Genomic DNA, 18,664 nt, shown 5'->3' on the forward strand with positions numbered 1-18,664 from the left:
AATAACGAGGCCCGCTCGAGTGAATCCCCCGCGACAGAGAGCAGACACGGAATGTGTGTATAAGAGGGGGAAAAAAATGGCCATGTACGCTGTAGGCAGCTCTAAGAATTCGAGAGTCGACGAAGATGGCAGGTAGCTCGTTGAAGAAGCTCATCCACCGGCAACGACAGTGCGCATTCTAGAAGACAGCAAAGCATCGAAGGCGGAACTGACAAACCTAAATATATGTAATAATTTCGGATCTGAGAAGTTAGTTTTTCCAGTTGGAGCCAGCTGCTTCCAAAAGCCATTGCGTTTTCTTGGAGCAACGTAGCAGATCTTGTGAAACAAAGAAGTAAAATATTAGAGATTGAATTGTGGGGTAATCACATCTTTTACGCAACATGTCTAATTCTGTTCTGTACTTGCAGTGTATTACATGTGTTGTGTGTTTTGGCTGTTCAAAACATCTGACTTTATATATGCATACGTGGACTGAACTAGTGCACAGAACTTTGCGACTCATGTACTGCTGGACTGTATATTTTTTATTGATCCGGTGTTCTACTGAGTGTTATATTTTGCGTCGGTATTCTTCCTTTGTACGCAAATTTGTTTACTTTGCCAAGTGACAAGGAGTAGCCGGTGCCACCATAAAGGCGCCAACCTCTCATAACATTCACTTCAATAATAATAAAAAAAAGAATGGACAGCGCGAATGTTGAGATAATGTGCACTATACTCTCGGCAGGTTTTATAGAAACGCTGTTAAGGGATAGTTTCCCCAGTATCGTGTCCGCGTGTGGAAAAAATAAAACTAAGTTCATCAATTATTAATTGCAGCACACTGTTGCGCTGCAGTGACTGTCCCGTCACTGTGGTGTAGCAGGCAATGCTGCGCTGCTGGTTCAGCACACAACGCTGCAAAGGTGCTCCCGATTTTCTTTCTCTAGGAGTGATGGATCAGCTGGGACGTCGCGGCTTGCGTAGCGCGCGCAACGTGTGGTCTGGACTGATTCGCAAAAGCAGTACCAACCTATTCGAACTTATGATCCACGTAGCCTAACAGGCGCGACAGTGCATGTCTACGCCAAATTCGTCTAAACGTGGCAAAAACAAAGTATTTCCTATTTGAAATGAAACAGATAAGATCACAATATATGCCCTGCGCGGGAAGGGCGGCAAGATACAGCCCGCCTAATCTTCGGTTGCAGGCCATATAAACTACAAAGAACAGCCTTACCGTAACCGCGCAACATTCACCAACTGTCATGCTTTAAACTAAGACACGATCTTGGCCCATCGACAGTGCCGCCTGTGCGTCTGGCGCAATGAAGGCGTTTTAGTGTTTCCTTAGAGAACACTGGTCACAATGAGACACTTTGGTCTCATGTAAATACTGTATGTGAACGTTGTGTATCTCTGCTGCAGCAGAGATACACAACGTCCACAGAACAGTATTTACATGAGACCAAAGTGTCATGAGCTGTGAGCATCATTTAATTTTTCATGCTATCCATCTGCAGTAGCATCCTATAGGCATACCAGCGGGCAAAACTTTATCTCTCTCTTTCTCTCTTCCACATAGACTGCCTTACCTTGTAGGCCAATGTATGCAGTTAGCCTGCTGCGTGATCTGTCCTGGTGGCTACTTTATGTGGTTGTTCCTGCTGGGGACCTTGCTCCGATGGCTGCTTACCTGGTTAGACGTGGTCGGTACCCTCGTCGTTACGCTGTCGGGTTATATCCTTCCCGGCTGGCTATACTTTAGCCCGTCAGCCCTGCTGGTTATCCTGCCAGGATTTGCCATGCTAAATGTTTACACACTTCCCTGTTGTCTCGGTTAGACACCGCATCCATGGGGAGTGAGCGTACGGGGCAGACAAGCACTGCTGGCGAGCAAACTCTTCGTCGTCCACGCCTTGTTAACGCCGCCACAATTCGTAGCCGATCTCCCCTTCAAAACTGTGCGAATCGCCTCGCCCGCAATTTGGCCTTTAGGACACGCGTAGCATCCTGGTGCGAACAAATCAAAGAAGCAAATACTGTAGCCGTTATCCTAATGGGCCCTTAACCTATCTAGGAAGCCAAAACGAAAACATTTTCCATACACGGTTGGATGTCTTATGGCAAATGATTAAATGTGTCGTATGCTGGCGAATCTGTCCAGTTTTGCTTACAATGTAGGAAGAGCACGGAAAGTTCTAGAAATGATGCAGGACCTCCACTGACGTCCCCGGCAGCTTTCTGAATAGGAGGTGCTCACGTCTAATAAGAACTGCAACCGCACAATTCACACTGGTTTGGTGCTCGAAGTGGTATCTGAATGATGCGATCCATACGCTAAGAAGCGATACACACATGCGCATACATTTCCAATGATGGCGGTACACAAAAGGGTCCTAAAAGGAAGACAAACGAAACGAAAGCTGCGAGTAGAAAACAGAACGAAAAAATCGTAGGCGCTGAGGTCATGGGTAAGTAGTACAATTCCTATCGGTAAATGGAATGGCACGCAATATAAGCGAGGAAAGCCGAACATAACTGAGACGTAACGACAGCGGTGCATGGGAAACCTACTATGCCTGACAACGGGGGCTGCAGGGACTGCCTCGTTAAAAGGAAAAACAAAGAAAACTGCAATGGTCAATGAGAAACCGAACAGGGAAAACACGCGAGAAGGAAAGAGCAGAAAAGAGGGCCACGCTGTGCGAAATGACTGTGAGTGAGGTAACGAGCGACCTGGCAGCGCACTAAGTTTCCAGGGAGCAAGACGAACACTACGGCAACGAGCAAAAAAAAAATAAATAACAAGGAAACGGGTTATGAAAATGACTTGTAAACTGTGACGAGAAAGAGGGACGCTGGGCAAAAAGAAACACACAGAATAAGTAAAAGCGAAGTGGCGTAAACAAGACCATGACAACGGTGAAACATCGCTGAGTGCAAGGACTCTGCACGATATGAATTTCCAGGACTGTAGAGGTGGTGAGAGTGTAAACAAATAAAGTATAGAAAAACAGAGCGGAGGAACATTACTCAGCCCATCCCAATTACGCACTTTCGGGCAAATAAAGCGAGCATCTATATGATGATGGTGGTGATTACTGTGATGACTGAAGTGAGGATGGTGATGGTGTGAAGTGTGATGCTGCTGATGACGTCAGTATGTGGTAACCGTCCACAACGGCGGATGGGTTCCGAAGTTCGGTGGTGTGTACAAAGAAAATTCCGTGATCTTCAAATTTCATCTATTTCTATGAAACATAGAAAGGAGAAAAAAATGTTGATGTTGAGAACGGTTAGAGGGGCGTGATCAGAGGAAAGATATAGTAGAAGAAAAAATGAAGAATCGCACGACTATTGGTGTTATCACCCGAAAGAGATCTAATGCGATAGCGTGAAATTGAGGGACTGACAATCGATTATCTCACACCGGACATTCGCACTGTCTGTACCTCAGATCTTCAGGCACACTGTTGAAGAATTTTATTTAAAAATTCGCAGGAGATTTCGAGCAGTAAGAAAAAGCGGCAATTCGTTAAGATTGAGCAGAGTTTCGACTGTCATTAACTTCTATTTTTTTTCTTGCTTTCTCGTCGTATACAGTTTGTACAATAATGGGACTTGTATAGACCGCGCAGTGCACAATTCGGAAGCATAGAATAAATGACTGATGATGCGACGGTAGGAGTTATATGACGCGGGCACATAGGTCACGCCTGCGGACCTCTCATATAATCAGCAACTATACTTCTAGCATCCGTCGTAAATCGCGTGCGTTCAGTGAGATAAGCCTGAAACGCATGACTATCAAGCAAATATTCAAAATATTGTGGACCATCGTTTTTGACGTACATGGCGTTCATTAGTCGCCAACACAGGTCACCTCTGACTTCGCGAAGTGCTGCATATAAACCGGGCAGAACTTTATCATCCCCGAGAACCCTTGTACATAAGATCGAAGATTACCTTCAATTCACAAGTATCACTATAGGAAGAGATTACGCAACATATTCGCCCCGGACAGGATGTCAGATGGATGAGGAACTGCATGAAAGTGGCTTAATCGCATCCTTGCCGCCAGCTTTCGAGAAGAATGATGCTAATTTGCAGGGTATAAGGCCGATGCGTATTCAGAGACGACGAGTACCCTCGATGGCAAGAGATAAGTCGAAGGCAGGGAGGTTAACCAGAATAACGTCCGGTTGGCTACCCTACACTGGGGGAACGGGAAAGGGGGAAAACAAAGATAACAGGAAGAGAGAGGAGGGAAGGAAGGAAGGAAATTGCGGTGAGTCCGCTGACGTGTGTGGTCTTACAGAAATTGCATTGATAGTCACAGATGGTCGCACGAGCCCGTCGTCCTTAAGGAGCACAAAAGCGCCTTCACCGCTTTATGGGCCGACGGGCGATGGGGGTGGTGTTCCAGTAGCACCTGCACAGAAAGCGGCCGATTGTCCAGTTTTTTTGAAAGCTTTGGCAAGTTCTTGTCTCTCTGCGGTGTATCGTGGACAGTGGCACAGCAAGTGGTCGATGTTTTGTTCGGTGCCACAGACCTCGCATGCTGCATTGTCAGTCACTCCATTTAATGTAGAGTATGCCTTTGTGAAGGCAACTCCTAACCAAAGGCGACAGAGAAGCGTAGCCGCAAGGCAGCTTCGACAACTGGCACGCAGTCTCACACTGACCGAGTGGAACTCGCCAAACTTACGACTTACACGACTGCGTCGACTAAACCCCTCTTTGCAACTCCGACCTCCACTCGGACTTCCTCGACGTCGAGTACCCTCGAAATGTCATGAAAGTCGAGGATGCAGCATCAGCGTGGCAATCCGTCACATGATGTTGCATTTTTTTTCTCTCGGTCCATGAAAAGGACAATTTTTGCCATATCAAGTGTGAACTGATGGCTACTTGGTTAACGTAGACGAAGATGCTACTTGCGGCATCTCATAGTGTTGAAAGCAGGTCTGCTATAGTCGTAACGTTGGCTCCAGGGTGACGCATCAATGTTACGTCGTTTGTCGATTGCTATCTGCCACGCCTTATGTCCGACAATAATCAGCCATTTATACAGCAGTTATAGTACAATGCCGCGGCAGCTCCTTCGAGCTGCTCCATGTAACTTGGACTTTGGAGCAGCGCTGGCAGTGCTTCACGCGCAGCGAAGACCCGTCGAATCTTTCTCCGGGTACGTTGACCTCGGCTAGACACTCCAGTTACCTGGCACTGCGCGTTGTTTTTGTATGTGTTGTGTGCGTGCGTGCAACGTGTGAAAGGGTCATTTCGTTTGTCACCTTTGTCACTCCGAGTAACATGCTAGGCCTGCATGACCAGGAAGGCGTTTCCAACGTCCATAAAAAAATGTCTCTCTCTGAATACAGGTATATATAGCAACGCGCGCAGCCACGACCTCGGCTACGTCCTCCGACGTTCCAAAAGAAACTGGGTAACCCCGCATAAACAGCTATTCACCGCAAAAAAATGCCGTAAACAAGAGCGCCGAAAGAAGCCGCGAAAGTAACTCCGGAGGTCAAAAACCTCGAGCAGGGATGGACGGCCAAAAAAGAACGAGGCGAGAGTTTATAAAATCTAAAAAAAAGGTTTTTTTTTTTGTCAGCACGTTGGGCAAAACAGCGCACCGGCTGCTTTTCCCTTCAAGCTTTTATCGCACGACGAAGGTACACACACGCGCGGGACGGGATGTAGGACCGATATTTTAAGTTCATCGACGAGTCATCGGAGCAGGCCGGACGACCCCGCGTCGACGTGTGCGAGCGGCGTGTTTGTAAGAGAGTCCGTAACAATGTTGCGCGTCGCGAACTTAACCGAGGGGTGGGGAGGAGAGCGGGGCACGCAGGTTTTGCTATCTCGGCAGTTTCCTTGATGTGACCCTAGATAAGGAGAGAAACTTCGCTTTCGTACGCGGCGTGCAGGATAGGTTTGACTCGAGTGGCCCAGAACCGGTATTGTAGTAGTCTTTCGTCTTTCTGTCGGCGCTTTCTTGTACAACTTATCGCGAACGATGAGACCTGGAGAAAGGGCGGGTGGAGTCGGCTGTCTGGTTTGATGCTTTTTATTATTATTTTTTCATTCTGCGAAATGAGTCAGTCGACGAAGCCAGTGCTCCTTGAGCAATGGCGATAGTTTTACAGGTGAGCTCGCGTTTGTTGTTCACGTCGCACCAGCTTGAGCAGCGTGAGACGCTGCGTGTGTTATAAGTGTTAGAAAAGAGAAAAAACAAAAATAAGATCTATACGGTTGGTGCTTTGTCGGAAAAGCTTTTGATTGCTACCATGGCGTACTAGTTTTCAATTGATGAAAACTCTACGGACGTACGTTCCATGCTAACTTAATACAAGAGTAATAATAAGAATAATCAGCAAACTTTCCTTTTTTTAACTACTGTATTCGTGGTCAGTCCCCCAGAGAGAGAGAGAGAGAGAGAGCAATATAAGGAAGGCAGGGACGTTAATCAGTCAAAAGTCTGGTTGGCTACCCTACGCTGGGGGAAGGGAAAAGGGGAAGAGAAAGAAGGGCGAGAGAAGGTATAGAGACGTGCGCGGACAGCACTTGAGTTAAACGATAACACTACAGTAAGCCCACCTATAGAAGCACCCTGTTCATTTCATAGGAGTGGGGGGCTGTGGTTGATCTGCGATCCATTTCCACTAGGCTCCATCTGTGCACACGTCAAGTTGTGCATGAACTATAATGTATAACCAACATATAATTATCCTGTTACAGCCGAATAGTGTACCACGATAAGCAAAGATAACCTATTTGCAGCCGCGAGCTTACATTACCTATACCTTACACGCTTTCTACGCTGAGCATAATCGACTCTAATATTTGATAGGGCGACAGCAGCGAAATAAAAGAGAGTTCCTATTACGTATTGCACCGCTGTGCAGAAAGAACGGGTTGCGAGAGAACGCGCTTCGTGTACACTACCGGGCACAGAATCGAAGGCACGTGCGAACGAGAGCGGTGCCTGCTCGTCCTCGTGCACGGCAGGCGAACCTATCCCACCGATCTCGCACTGGCACCTATACAGATGAGCTCACGTTTGCACAGCGCGTTGTCCCGATCGAAAGTCAACAGCAGCTACTACACCGCTTATATATGTCGAGAACGACGATCGCACCTCGGCAAACCGTACGCATTGCTTCTAATTCCGAGCCTTGCACGACGATTCCCTCCCGCTCTCTCGTCCCCGTCATCGTCCACTCCGTGCAATGCACCTGCTGGCCCCCAAGGCAGCAACAGCAGCAGCAGCGCGGGTTCGGCGGCCCCTATGACGGCCCTCGTTGCCGTTGTTAGAAGAGTTCGGTTAATGTGTGCCGCGCGCTCTCGGCTTGGAGGCAAGGGCGGACGTCGAGCACAATGGCCCCGCACTCAGCGGGCCCGTTCCTCGATGCGGGGGCAAGGTTGTTATCCACTATGCGCTTCTTCATCCTTCCTCGGAAGACAAATAGAGCAAGCTGCCGGCGCTGGCCGCCGAAGCCGGGGGTTTCCTTCTTCTTTTCTCCTTATTTTGTTTTTCCCCGTCCGTGCACTCCTCCGCGGAATTCGCTCCACTTTGACCGGGGTGCGTGGAAAAGCAACTCGGAGGTTTGTTTCTCTGGGACGATGCGTATGGGAGTGGAGTGGGCGTAGCGCGGTTTTCACGCCTGCATTTCCCTTTTACATTGAAAGAGGCCCCTGAAACGCCTTTTGGTTTGGAGCTGCAATTTCTTTGTCTCGCGGGCTCCCGCTCTCTTCACGTTCCTGCGTTGGACGGCGCTAATAAATGCCCGGCGCAGCATAGGAAACACATCGGCGCGTATTTATTACATGCGTGTGCGTGCGTTTGATCGTTTGTGCGCGAAGGGGGCGCTGCTGCAGGCGCCCGCGTAGCCTTGCAGCCTGCCAGCATTCGCCTTGCGGGAACGCGTCGTGCTTAGCATTAGCGAATGCTCTTGATCGAGGATGGCGCCTTTTCAGAGAAGGGAAGGAGGAAGCGCTCATGGGCCACGGCTGTTCTATATTCAAAAGTGCCAGATCAACCCTTCCAAAGAGCAGACCGAGCCTACATGCCGGCCACGCACATCCCGCGAGTCATGGCAGTACCAGCATTGCCTCAGAGATGGGGTGGTGCTCGCTCGCGCCATACGATCTTGGAGGCCATGGTCCCAGATAACGGGACGCGCTTTCGGAGACACGTCATCGTGGGGGCACTTGGTAGTTGAGATGAGGACACGGGCGTCCACTCCGTCCGTCAGTGTTGGTAAACTGTCGGGCACAATCATGCAGAGTTCGTTTTGTGCTCCTTCGTAAAGAGGACCGACACGTCCATGTTTAATATATGATGATGAGGACACCACTGTAGTCAGCAGGAGCAGTGAACTATTCCTAAGCAGAAAGACACGGGAAAAAACTTTGCAGGACGCTCAAGCTGCGCCTTTAAAAGGGGAACGCGATAGCATTCAAAGATTCCTGTCTACTTCTCACGCTTCACGGCAACTGGAGCGTATGTGACCGTAATGTTCGCCGGAAAACGCTTACGGCGAACGCTATGCACGACGGCGGGCTTTCTGGTAGAAACGCGGCCTCTTAAGTCGGCCGCGATGCGGCCTCTTGAGTCGGCCGCGATGCGGCGGAGACAAGCGCCACCTGGAGCTGTTGCAATGAACCGGGCGCGCCGCTCCGTGGTGTCCGAGATATTAGTGCGCCGGCGCGTGCAAATGGCGAACGCCGCGGCCGGTCTATGAATGGTAGAAACGCTGGAAAAGGGGTTTCCTTGAATTTTCGCTCAGCAAAATTATGTTTTCTAGTATATTCAAATTACGATCCGACGCTATCATATATGTATGTTGTGTGTAAGTCGTGCTTTACGATTTTTCTTTGTATTTTAGCTTGAGCAATTCAATTAATTCAGCAACTTCCTTGCGCCACATGGAGGGCCTGCGTATGGGTGGTTCGAAGATATTTTACCGAGACGACGTCCGACGCCGAACGCCGGGCATCGAAGCCGTATTTTCTGCGATACGCAGCCCTTAACGCTCTCGCGTTAAAAAAAGAGGGGGAGGGAAGAACGCTAATGGACCCGCTTTCACAGCTGCTGCTCAGCAGCAGAGCGCTTGGGTCTCTGACTTAATAAGCAGAGGTGCGCTTTGAATGCCCTTAGCGATCTTCACGTACTATCTGTGGGCGATGTTTACTTGACGAGTCTGCTACCAACCACGGTCACTATTTTGCGTCGCATTGCGGTCGGGTTGTGCCTTATGCTTTTGAACGAACACTGAAGGAAATTATTAGATCGAGCTATAGGTCGAAAGAGTAGGCTTCCGTAATAATTAATTGGCCAATCGTAACGAGAACATAGCTTTTGTAAGCGAGAAAAATTACGAAAAGAGTGGTGCCGCCTACCTTTCGACTGCGGCATGCCTCTCATATGGGACATCTGCACTGGCTGATTTTCAGGGAGCGGCAAAGTTGGAGGTCACGTGGGGATTACGTCAACTCGTCACGCTTCGGCGTGGACGACTCAACTTGTGGAGTAGCTGGAATTTCGGTGGCAATTCTCTGCGCGGCAAAGTCGTACGTTGCCACACAGAAAACGGTGACAGACTTTTATACGAACAAACTATTGGCCCAGCTTTCCTGTAGTGTCCTTTTGTGTTTGTGTGCCTGACCACGATTTGTACTCGCTCCTCCGGATATGTTGGCATGTGACCGCACTGAGGAGAAGCTTCGTGGGTGAACCCTCTCGGAGTTAGCACGAAGGGTGGTGCTGGTTGATTCTTCTCGCTTAGTCAAACTACGCATACCAGAGTTAGGCCGGCTCCAGTAAAGATACAAACAAGACACAAATATTTAAAAAAAATGTAAAAAAATGTTAGAACGCGCTAACGCAAAATTGACAGAAAGTTGAAATCAACACAGCGCATGCCACAACATTCGCATTTACGCAAGGAAGCTCAAATTGCTCCGTTTGTATAGAACTCTCCGCTGCACTTAGCTGGATTACAAGCTCTTTCTTTCTCTCCCTCTCGTAAGAACTTCCTCCTCGTTTGCAGACTTACGCAGGACTAATATTCCAATAATCAAGCGTAGAGAACGCGCGCATCGAAGACACGACTCCGCAGATTCCAGATTGTCTTTCTCTCCCTCTCTCTCTGCTCTGTCCAGGTTGTGTCGAACGTCCTAGCGGTGACGTTATACGTATACTTGCATACACTGAGAAAGTCCGCGAAGGTGCCCACTTGACAGAGAAACGCGCGGGCACTTGACGACATTCCGATACTGGGCTACGATTTTTAATGCGGGCCCTCGTGGATCTCATTTAAATCGCACAGTGAAATCTAAGCGCACGGGCGTTTATTCATGTCGTCTGCTCCCTTCCCCGGCACTCCTGCTCACGTTTCAGATGCGGCCGCCCAGGTAGTCGAAGGGCACTTGCATAAGCAACGGTCGCATTTGAGAAGGAAGGTATCTGCGAGCTGCGAATGTGGCACGCATTTTTGCAAGCGACACTAGCGACAGCCGGAGATGCCGACCCAGGTTGACAACTCTCCCTGGCAGTGAAAGAGAAGAGGCAAGGCGCGCACAAGCAACAGCGCTTACGAAGAAAATCGCACAATTCTAATTCGCGTAAGTTTATTCTGGAATACAGAAAGCACGAACAACTTGTTTACTGCAGGAAAACCATTACAAAAATATTACACTGAGTAGTTAAATTTGACATATTTGTTGTGTGTTCCTCTTCTACGTTTGGGCATGTGCAAAACGGTCGCACGCGGAAGCTACGCTGATTCAGTAGCGGTTCCAAGAAACTGAAAGCGCTGTCAAAGTTTACCAGACTATACTTGACGCCGGTCCTGTCGTTTGTGTTCTTCTGGAGTCCTGGTCTTCTGCGCTTTGTCGTTACTAATCCAAGCGTGAACCAACTAGCCCAAGTAAGAGTTTTACTTGACGCAAGAACACATACGTGCAGAATCCGTACGGAGGGGAATGGGGGGAGAGGAGGGTGACCTGTAGCAGCTTTCCTTTCATCGAAACAGAAAGCTGTTCCCAAGTATACGTGCTGGGCTTGCTACTTTTCTAGATGCGGTCATTGAAGTGACATGCAAATAAGAAAGAAGCAAACAAATACAATAAATATACTAATAAATGTAGTAACAATACAAATCAAGCCTTGATATTCAGAGCTCAAAGAGAGAGAAGCAAATGCTAAGATTAATAAAGAATTATTTTATTGATTGATTGATTGATTGATTGATTGATTGATTGATTGATTGATTGATTGATTGATTGATTGATTGATTGATTGCATAGCTGAATAAGTTTGTCGGGCTTACAGCCCAACATGCTCGTTCAGGTGCTGCGGGAGAAATATTACATATACCGCGATAACAAACACACAACTTGAAAATAAACACAACGTACAATCATACAATCATACAAACAAACGTAAAATCATTATTATTATTATTATTATTATTATTATTATTATTATTATTATTATTATTATTATTATTATTATTATTTGCAAACATACAAACACACAAAGGAAACAGGGAGGGAGTAAGGTGACAGCTGCCACCGAGAGGGGCAGTTGTCACGTTTATAGAGGGACCTTTATAGAGAGACGCTATAGAGGGACAGGCGGATTAACACACGGGCGTTTTGTCAATCATACACGAAATTTCTGGGCAGTCAATCCCGTTGCGAGCACAGGTTGAAGCGAGGCGATCAGCCTCTCCATTTCCAGCAATACCCACGTGCGAAGGTGTCCACTGGGCAATGAGGGACACACTATAAAAACATTCGCGAAGTCTTACTAAGACCTGCAGCTTTCAAGAAATCTAGAAGCGCTTTCAGTTACGCGCAGACGGAACTCCTTACCGGCTTAAGTAAAGCAGCAGTAGCTGTGCGGCTCAGGTTGCGTACCCGTTTCGGTGCCAGAGGAGTATACTGAACGAAATGATTTGTTCAAGTGATATTTCCGCCACTAACCGCGTGGCGGTACACAACGCTGAATGTGTACGTTGCACTTGATCAGTGCCCTCGTATCTCAAAGGCGAACTTTTGGTGTAGGTCACATGGCTTTCTTTTTTTTTTCACTCTCGCTCGTTGAAGTTGAGGCGAAACTCCCTACTGGGGCCACAAGAACTCGCATAACACGTGGACTGAGCCCGTAAATCGTTTGCATCGTGTGTATCCTTTCCGTGCGCTCTTTGTCTTCTGTGTTCTTTCTTGTACCAACGTTTCTTTTTTTCATCATCAATAATCAAGATGTCATAATGCTCCCTCCTCTTGAAATGCAGGGCCAACACCCCGATGGAGAACCAGGTGACGCCCGTGTACCTGGCGGCGCAGGAAGGTCACGTGGCCGTACTACAGCATCTGGTCACCGTGGCCGGAGGAAACCTGCATCTGAGGGCACGTGACGGAATGGCCCCGCTACACGCCGCCGCGCAGATGGGAGCCCTGGACTGCGTTCGGTGGATGGTGCGTACGCGCGTGACGTCATCACAGTTCTCATTATCGGTGCGAGGTATTTCAGGCTTCTTCGCGGGGAAGTTGTCGCCGAGAAGCACCAAGTTGGCGATCACCAATGAAAACGTGATCCCAGCTCGAAGAAATTATAACACTCGGTGCAAACCTTCAAATGTGCTCGAAGCTGTGATCTATCTATCTATCTATCTATCTATCTATCTATCTATCTATCTATCTATCTATCTATCTATCTATCTATCTATCTATCTATCTATCTATCTATCTATCTATCTATCTATCTATCTATCTATCTATCTATCTATCTATCTATCTATCTATCTATCTATCTATCTATCTATCTATCTATCTATCTATCTCCGTACTCGTTCCCCCAGTGCAGGGTAACAAACCGGATGTGTGTCTGGCAACCTTCCCTGCCTTTTCTCTCTCTCTCTCTCTCTCTCTCTCTCTCTCTCTCTCTCTCTGTACTCCTTCCCCCAGTGCAGGGTAACAAACCGGAGACGTCCGTCTGGTTGACCTCCCTGCCTTTCCTCTCTTCTATTTCTCTCTCTCTATCTCTCTCAAGTTTAAACAGAGCGAAAAGGCGACGACGAAGAACACTTACGCACAATACTGCCGCTGCACTACCAACTGAAATTTTATTCGGAAACCACGCTTTTATAGATGTTATCCCATCAGTTTTGACAATATATACATTTATCGCTGTATGTAAGAACGAACATGTTTCTGTGCAGAAGGAAACACGTGGCCGTTCTTCGTCGTCGTCTTATCACGCTGTTTAAACTCGAAGTAGTACGTCGAACCAATTCGCCCAAATAGAAGTAATCCTCAGCCATATGATTAGAATGTAGTTTGTCTCAGCAGTTCCGTGCAGCAGGACCAGCGCGACGAGGCTTGCAAACGCAGATGCTTCTGCGGGAAACAAAGTGCAGGACGACAAACAGCGTGAACGGATACCCTTCGATGTATTTGACCTCCTGATTGGGCGAGGCGCAAATAGAGGAGTATAGAATAGTTTTCACAGTTCTACACGGAGTTACTTAGGCAAACTACTTCCGTATTCTACAATGCTCCTCCACTCGAAGACACCACCTTGACTCACGATGATAATGATGATGATGATGATGATGATGATCGCTAGTTACATCTATCTCTTTTGAATCGTAGTGACAACAAATACTCGTCTAGCCTGTGTGAGCTCCTTACTTGTTACCGTCTAACATTGTATCTATATTTGATCTGTCTCGTAAAGCTACATCTGCTTCTGACGATCCCGTTCCCTTCCTTCTCTTCCCTGCTTTCTTTTTTGCAGCAATACTTTAATAGTCTTCGTTTTCTCCACCGCTGACAGTTACAGGCACAGGTACAGGAGGCCTATAAGTAACAAATTAGAGATTTACGCCTGAACTTAAGATCGGAGCCTATGTCATCCGCTGAGAATCTTCCTGCAAGAAACTTGAACTTCTTGTATGCATTTCCGTAGCCGTTAAGTCAGCGTGTTTGTGTTTGCGCGTATGATTCAAAGCGCTTTCCACTAGAAAGTATTTCATACTGACTCTCCCAATCTTCAACTGTTGAAAGAAACAAAATTGACTCTCCCGACAACCCGTGCCACGCCCGTACTTTCAACGAACCGCGCGTTGGCGCTCTTATTTCTCAAAGTCGCGCCGACGCGCTACGACGTACGGCTATCCTATAGCGGCTGATTGGTATGCAAACTGCGACCAATTTAACGTTAACCGTTCGTTTCGGCAACCCCTTTTCCCTTGGCTGCCACCGCAAAGCGTACGCAGTGAGCTCCAGATAAGTGGGGATAACGCGGGAGTGGTCCAAGCGGTTTCTCTTCCGCCACGCTCTTCTTATCCACACGCCGTTGGTTGCGCTCGTAAATTAAAAAATGCCAGCGTATACCTTAAGTGCGTACTCAGACCGAGCGCGCTCCTGACGTAAGGTAAGAGAGCTCACAACAACCGCAAGTCGCAGCGGCGTCTGTGTTCGCGGGTCCGTCCCAGCTTTCACCTCGTCGGAACGATTACGAGCCGTCGATATGGGGTGGACGCGCTAGCGTGGGTCATCGCAGACGCCACGCGCTACCGATGAAAACAAGTCCGCTAATCACTCGCGTAATTGTCTTTTCTTTCCCTTTCTCTTGCGACCATATCTTTTTTTTTTTAATCTTTCTCGGTATTTCGACGTTAGGTGTGGCTCGTTACGTAGGTAAGCGCGAAGCGTGGAACTGTGACTGATAGTGGAAGTTTCGGCGTCTGTTAAGGCATGGGAGGAGTTCAGGAATGAGCTCTTTAGGCGCGGTTTCGCAAGCTCCTCGTTATCGTTCTCAATGCGGTTACCTAATTTCGGGTAACGCGCTTCGCCCGCCTACTGCGAAAAAGTTTGATACGGATAAAACGGAAGTAGGCTTGGCTTACTAGATGGCGAGTCCTAAGTGTCCTGTCCAGACGTTCGAATCAAGTAGGCCACTCATATATCTAGAAATTCAAGAAAAGGAATGCGTGTCGGTGGCAACGACTTAAGTGGGTTGACGTTCAGAATCTCTCGCTGGTTTGAATAACGAAGGAAAAAAAATGGCTGTGGCTTAGCTAAGGTTAAGCCCAGGATGCGAAGCATACTAGCCTTTATTTTAGTTGTTGAACCACTGTTTAGCCTGGTGAACTGCTGTTGCTTGGCTATATTTGGTTCGGCTAGACGAAGAAACAACTCACGCAGGCGAGCGCACGCAAGCGAGCGCACGAGTTGAGCCTCCGCTTTTGCAGCTGTTATGACGTCATATGGTAGCTACGCAGCCGCGCGCGGCGCAGCAAGGAAGAGCGTGGTTGTGCGGCTAGTATGCTTCGCATAAAAACGGCAAAAGAAATAAAGGCACATTGTCCCGGCCAGAGGGCGTTCCGACACACTCATTTATTGCTTGGTTCAGAAGGGGACCAAGCAATAAATGCTTACCGCCCTGTTCAGAAGGGGACGCTCATATCCATCCATCCATACATACATACATCATGCATCCATCCATCGGTTGTCGTCTCAGCCTCGCCGACTCCGGCCGACAGGAATAATAATAAGAAAAAAAACGGCATTAAAAATGACAAAGACCCACGCTTCACCGTTCGTCTGAATGTTACGCGCTGGGCAGCGTTCGCGCTTCTAATCCACATCGCGACCATGCTGAGTCGTGCGGTGCATTCGCACATGACCAGATAGATCTGTGACACCCTTGCCTCGTATAGGAGCAGTCACGGTGAATGTTTGTTCCATCCATGCCAGTTTTGCTTGCACCTTTCGCCACAGGCTGGGTGTTCTGGCGCTCCTTCCAACTGTGGAAAGGTTCGGCGCAAGGTGCTCATGTGCGCCATGCATTCAGAAAGGACTGTACTCGCGACATGGCTGTGGCACGTGCCGACGTCATAGAAAAGTGCACCGTGTTGGGTGTGTCGTTTTTCGTGTCACGTGGTAGCTGCGCTGGTATTACTTGACCAGGGTGATAACCTTACGATTATTCGTGATCATCGTCATCATTATCATCCTCGTCTTGTTTTATGTCCACTGCAGGACGAAGGCCTCTCCCTGCGATCTCCAATTACCCTGTCCTGCGCCAACCGATTCCAACTAGCGCCCGCGAATTTCCTTATAGTAGTAGTAGTAGTAGTAGTAGTAGTAGTAGTAGTAGTAGTAGTAGTAGTAGTAGTAGTAGTAGTAGTAGTAGTAGTGTTTTATTTTTTGTTTTACGCTTATATTAACATTGTAGAGTGGCGTACAGAAAGAGGTCCAAGATTATAATACTGAAATGGGACCGAAGCTTAGACATATGACTATTAAGAGCGTATAAACCGTTGCAACCCAACAATTTTATTTATAGCTAAACAAGTAAAGGAATTAGTGGGGCGAAAGTACAAATACCGAGAAGTGATGCGTGAGAACGCAGTACTTTTATTGTATTTATCTATCACTAGAACAGTTGAAATTTAAGAAGAACGAGATGACATGCGCCTAATATCAACCGGTAGTAAGTTCCATGAAACCCGAGCCATAGCCGCTGTGAGTTAAAGGTGTACCCAGTGTCCCTCTTCATGTAACACGTAGTAGAACACCACTTGCAAGCTCTGGAAGAATAGCGCTGCACTTGCAAAGATTGCAGCGTGCGAATGGTGCGTATACAAACGGCTAGGCGTGCTCTCAACGTGCCTTTGTTAACACTGAGACGGTTAGCACACATCGTTGCACTTTTAAAGCTTGCTGGGATAATTTTAGCGTTCATAGGCACAACATCTATAGGCGGCGTTGTTGTGGTTGTGTCCTGTTTTCAAAAGATCGATGGTGTTTTTTTTTGCGCGTTAATCACGCTCCACGCTCGCTCGTTCTCTATGTCTTAGCTTTGTTCCCCAAACTCACCAAGCCACCGATAATCTTTGCCGCAGTGCAGGCTGGTATCACAGTGTTATACAGAATTAACAAACACCTCCACACAGATGTTCGCCTACAGACGTCATACGCATGTGCTGATGTTATCCGAAAGTCGCTCAGCATACGGTAGCAGAAATTCAGCAGAAAATCACGACATGTTCATCCTATAATGAGACGTTCGTCAGGCAGTTCGTTGCAACTTTTGAAATACTGGATGCATATTTTGGAAGCGCATTCCCCTCCCTTCTCAACTTCTTGTCGCTCTCTGTCTTTGAAGTTAGGTTAAAGAAAGGAGACTTGTTTATCTTACAGCGTCGCGACGGCCACTTATCTTTTGTTTGCGAGCAAAGAGAATGATAGCACAAGACAAGAAGCAAGGCAGCGAGCTCACTATAAGGCGAGCAGAAAGAGCTCAATACAGCACGCGAGGCCTCTATGTTGTCCAAGATGTACACATTCACAGATAATGACGAATCGAATCGAATTTTGGGCGTTTACGTGCAAAGACCACGATTTGATTACGAGGCATGCAGTAGCGGGTGGGGGGGAGGGGGGGGCGTGCTGCGGCCTAATTTTGACCCCTGGGAGATCTTTAACGTGCCCCCAATGCATGGGACACGGGCGTTTCTGCATTTCACCCTCATCGAAATGCGGTCGCCGCGGCCGGGATACGCGACCTCGTGCTTAGCAGCGCAACACAATAGCCGCTAAGTCACCGCAGCGGGTGGATAGGAAAGGCAACAGAGATGTGGAGATGAAAAAGGGCGAGGACACGTTGCACAATACGGAACGCTACCTGTGCTGCTAATTTAATTTCTGTTGTTGTAGTTATCGTTTGAACCTTTGTAGACGGCAAGCGTCGTAAACAGCAGCAGCAGCAGCTTACGCCCGCATCGCCCCCATGCCATGTTAGGACTAACTCGGCAAGAGAGAGAGAGAAATTTATTTACAGAAAGGCAGTGAGGTCGGCCTGAGCTATAACTTGCTCTGACCTGCTACTCTACACTGGGGAAAAGGAACGGGTAGGCAAAGAACTGATGAATGATGATGGTATAAGGAAGAGATGCGTATATACAAAAATCCACAGAGTTGTGGCATCTCTAAAGCCGTGCGTCCAGCCCAATGGCTTGGAGAAAAGCTATAGCGGCTCTTGTTACCAGGGCTGTAACGCGGCAAAGATTGCACAATAGACTGCTTCGCCAAGATTGTTCTGCATGAAACGTTGGCCAACCTCTTGAAGTCAGCTTACAGGGGGATCGACATCCTTTTACTGCGCCGAGCAGATATGTGCTAGGCAGTCAAGTTTAAGCGTGACTCTTCCAGTTTAGAGCTGTCAAGTAGTGCTGCCGTATATAACGCTGTTATGCAAGGCACTTTTTAAGCCGTTCTCACGGACAAGAGATATCCGGAGGTAAGAGTGGCAGTATTTCACAACGAAGTCTCCTCGTCGTCTCCGTATCTTGTCATCATCGTCATTATTTTGTAATCATGTTGCCGTGTTTGTTTTCGCACAGTCGTCGTCGTTATGCTGCCAGTTCCATCGTTGTAGTCGTCGTCGTGAAATCACAGTCATGCGGAGTTCGCAGTCATTGTTAGTGAGAACCCATTGTCGTGTATGCAACTAACTACATTAAGCAGCAAACCACTCCAGGCTGCTAAAAGCCTGTCTTTACACATACATACATACATACATACATACATACATACATACATACATACATACATACATACATACATACATACATACATACATACATACATACAT

At 47.7% G+C, this 18,664-nt stretch overlaps 1 protein-coding gene across 2 annotated transcripts in view; it reads left to right on the top strand.

The window, feature by feature from the left end:
* f (espin protein forked) overlaps positions 1-18,664 on the top strand; it is a 412,459-nt gene that overhangs the window by 279,835 nt on the left and 113,960 nt on the right. For both annotated transcript variants that reach the window (XM_070534112.1, XM_065448542.1), the window contains exon 3: positions 12,294-12,477. In XM_070534112.1, the coding sequence (XP_070390213.1) occupies positions 12,294-12,477 (184 nt within the window). The remainder of the gene's footprint in view (positions 1-12,293; positions 12,478-18,664) is intronic.

The sequence above is a fragment of the Dermacentor albipictus genome, chromosome 2, assembly GCF_038994185.2.
Source record: "Dermacentor albipictus isolate Rhodes 1998 colony chromosome 2, USDA_Dalb.pri_finalv2, whole genome shotgun sequence".
NCBI lineage: Eukaryota > Metazoa > Arthropoda > Arachnida > Ixodida > Ixodidae > Dermacentor > Dermacentor albipictus.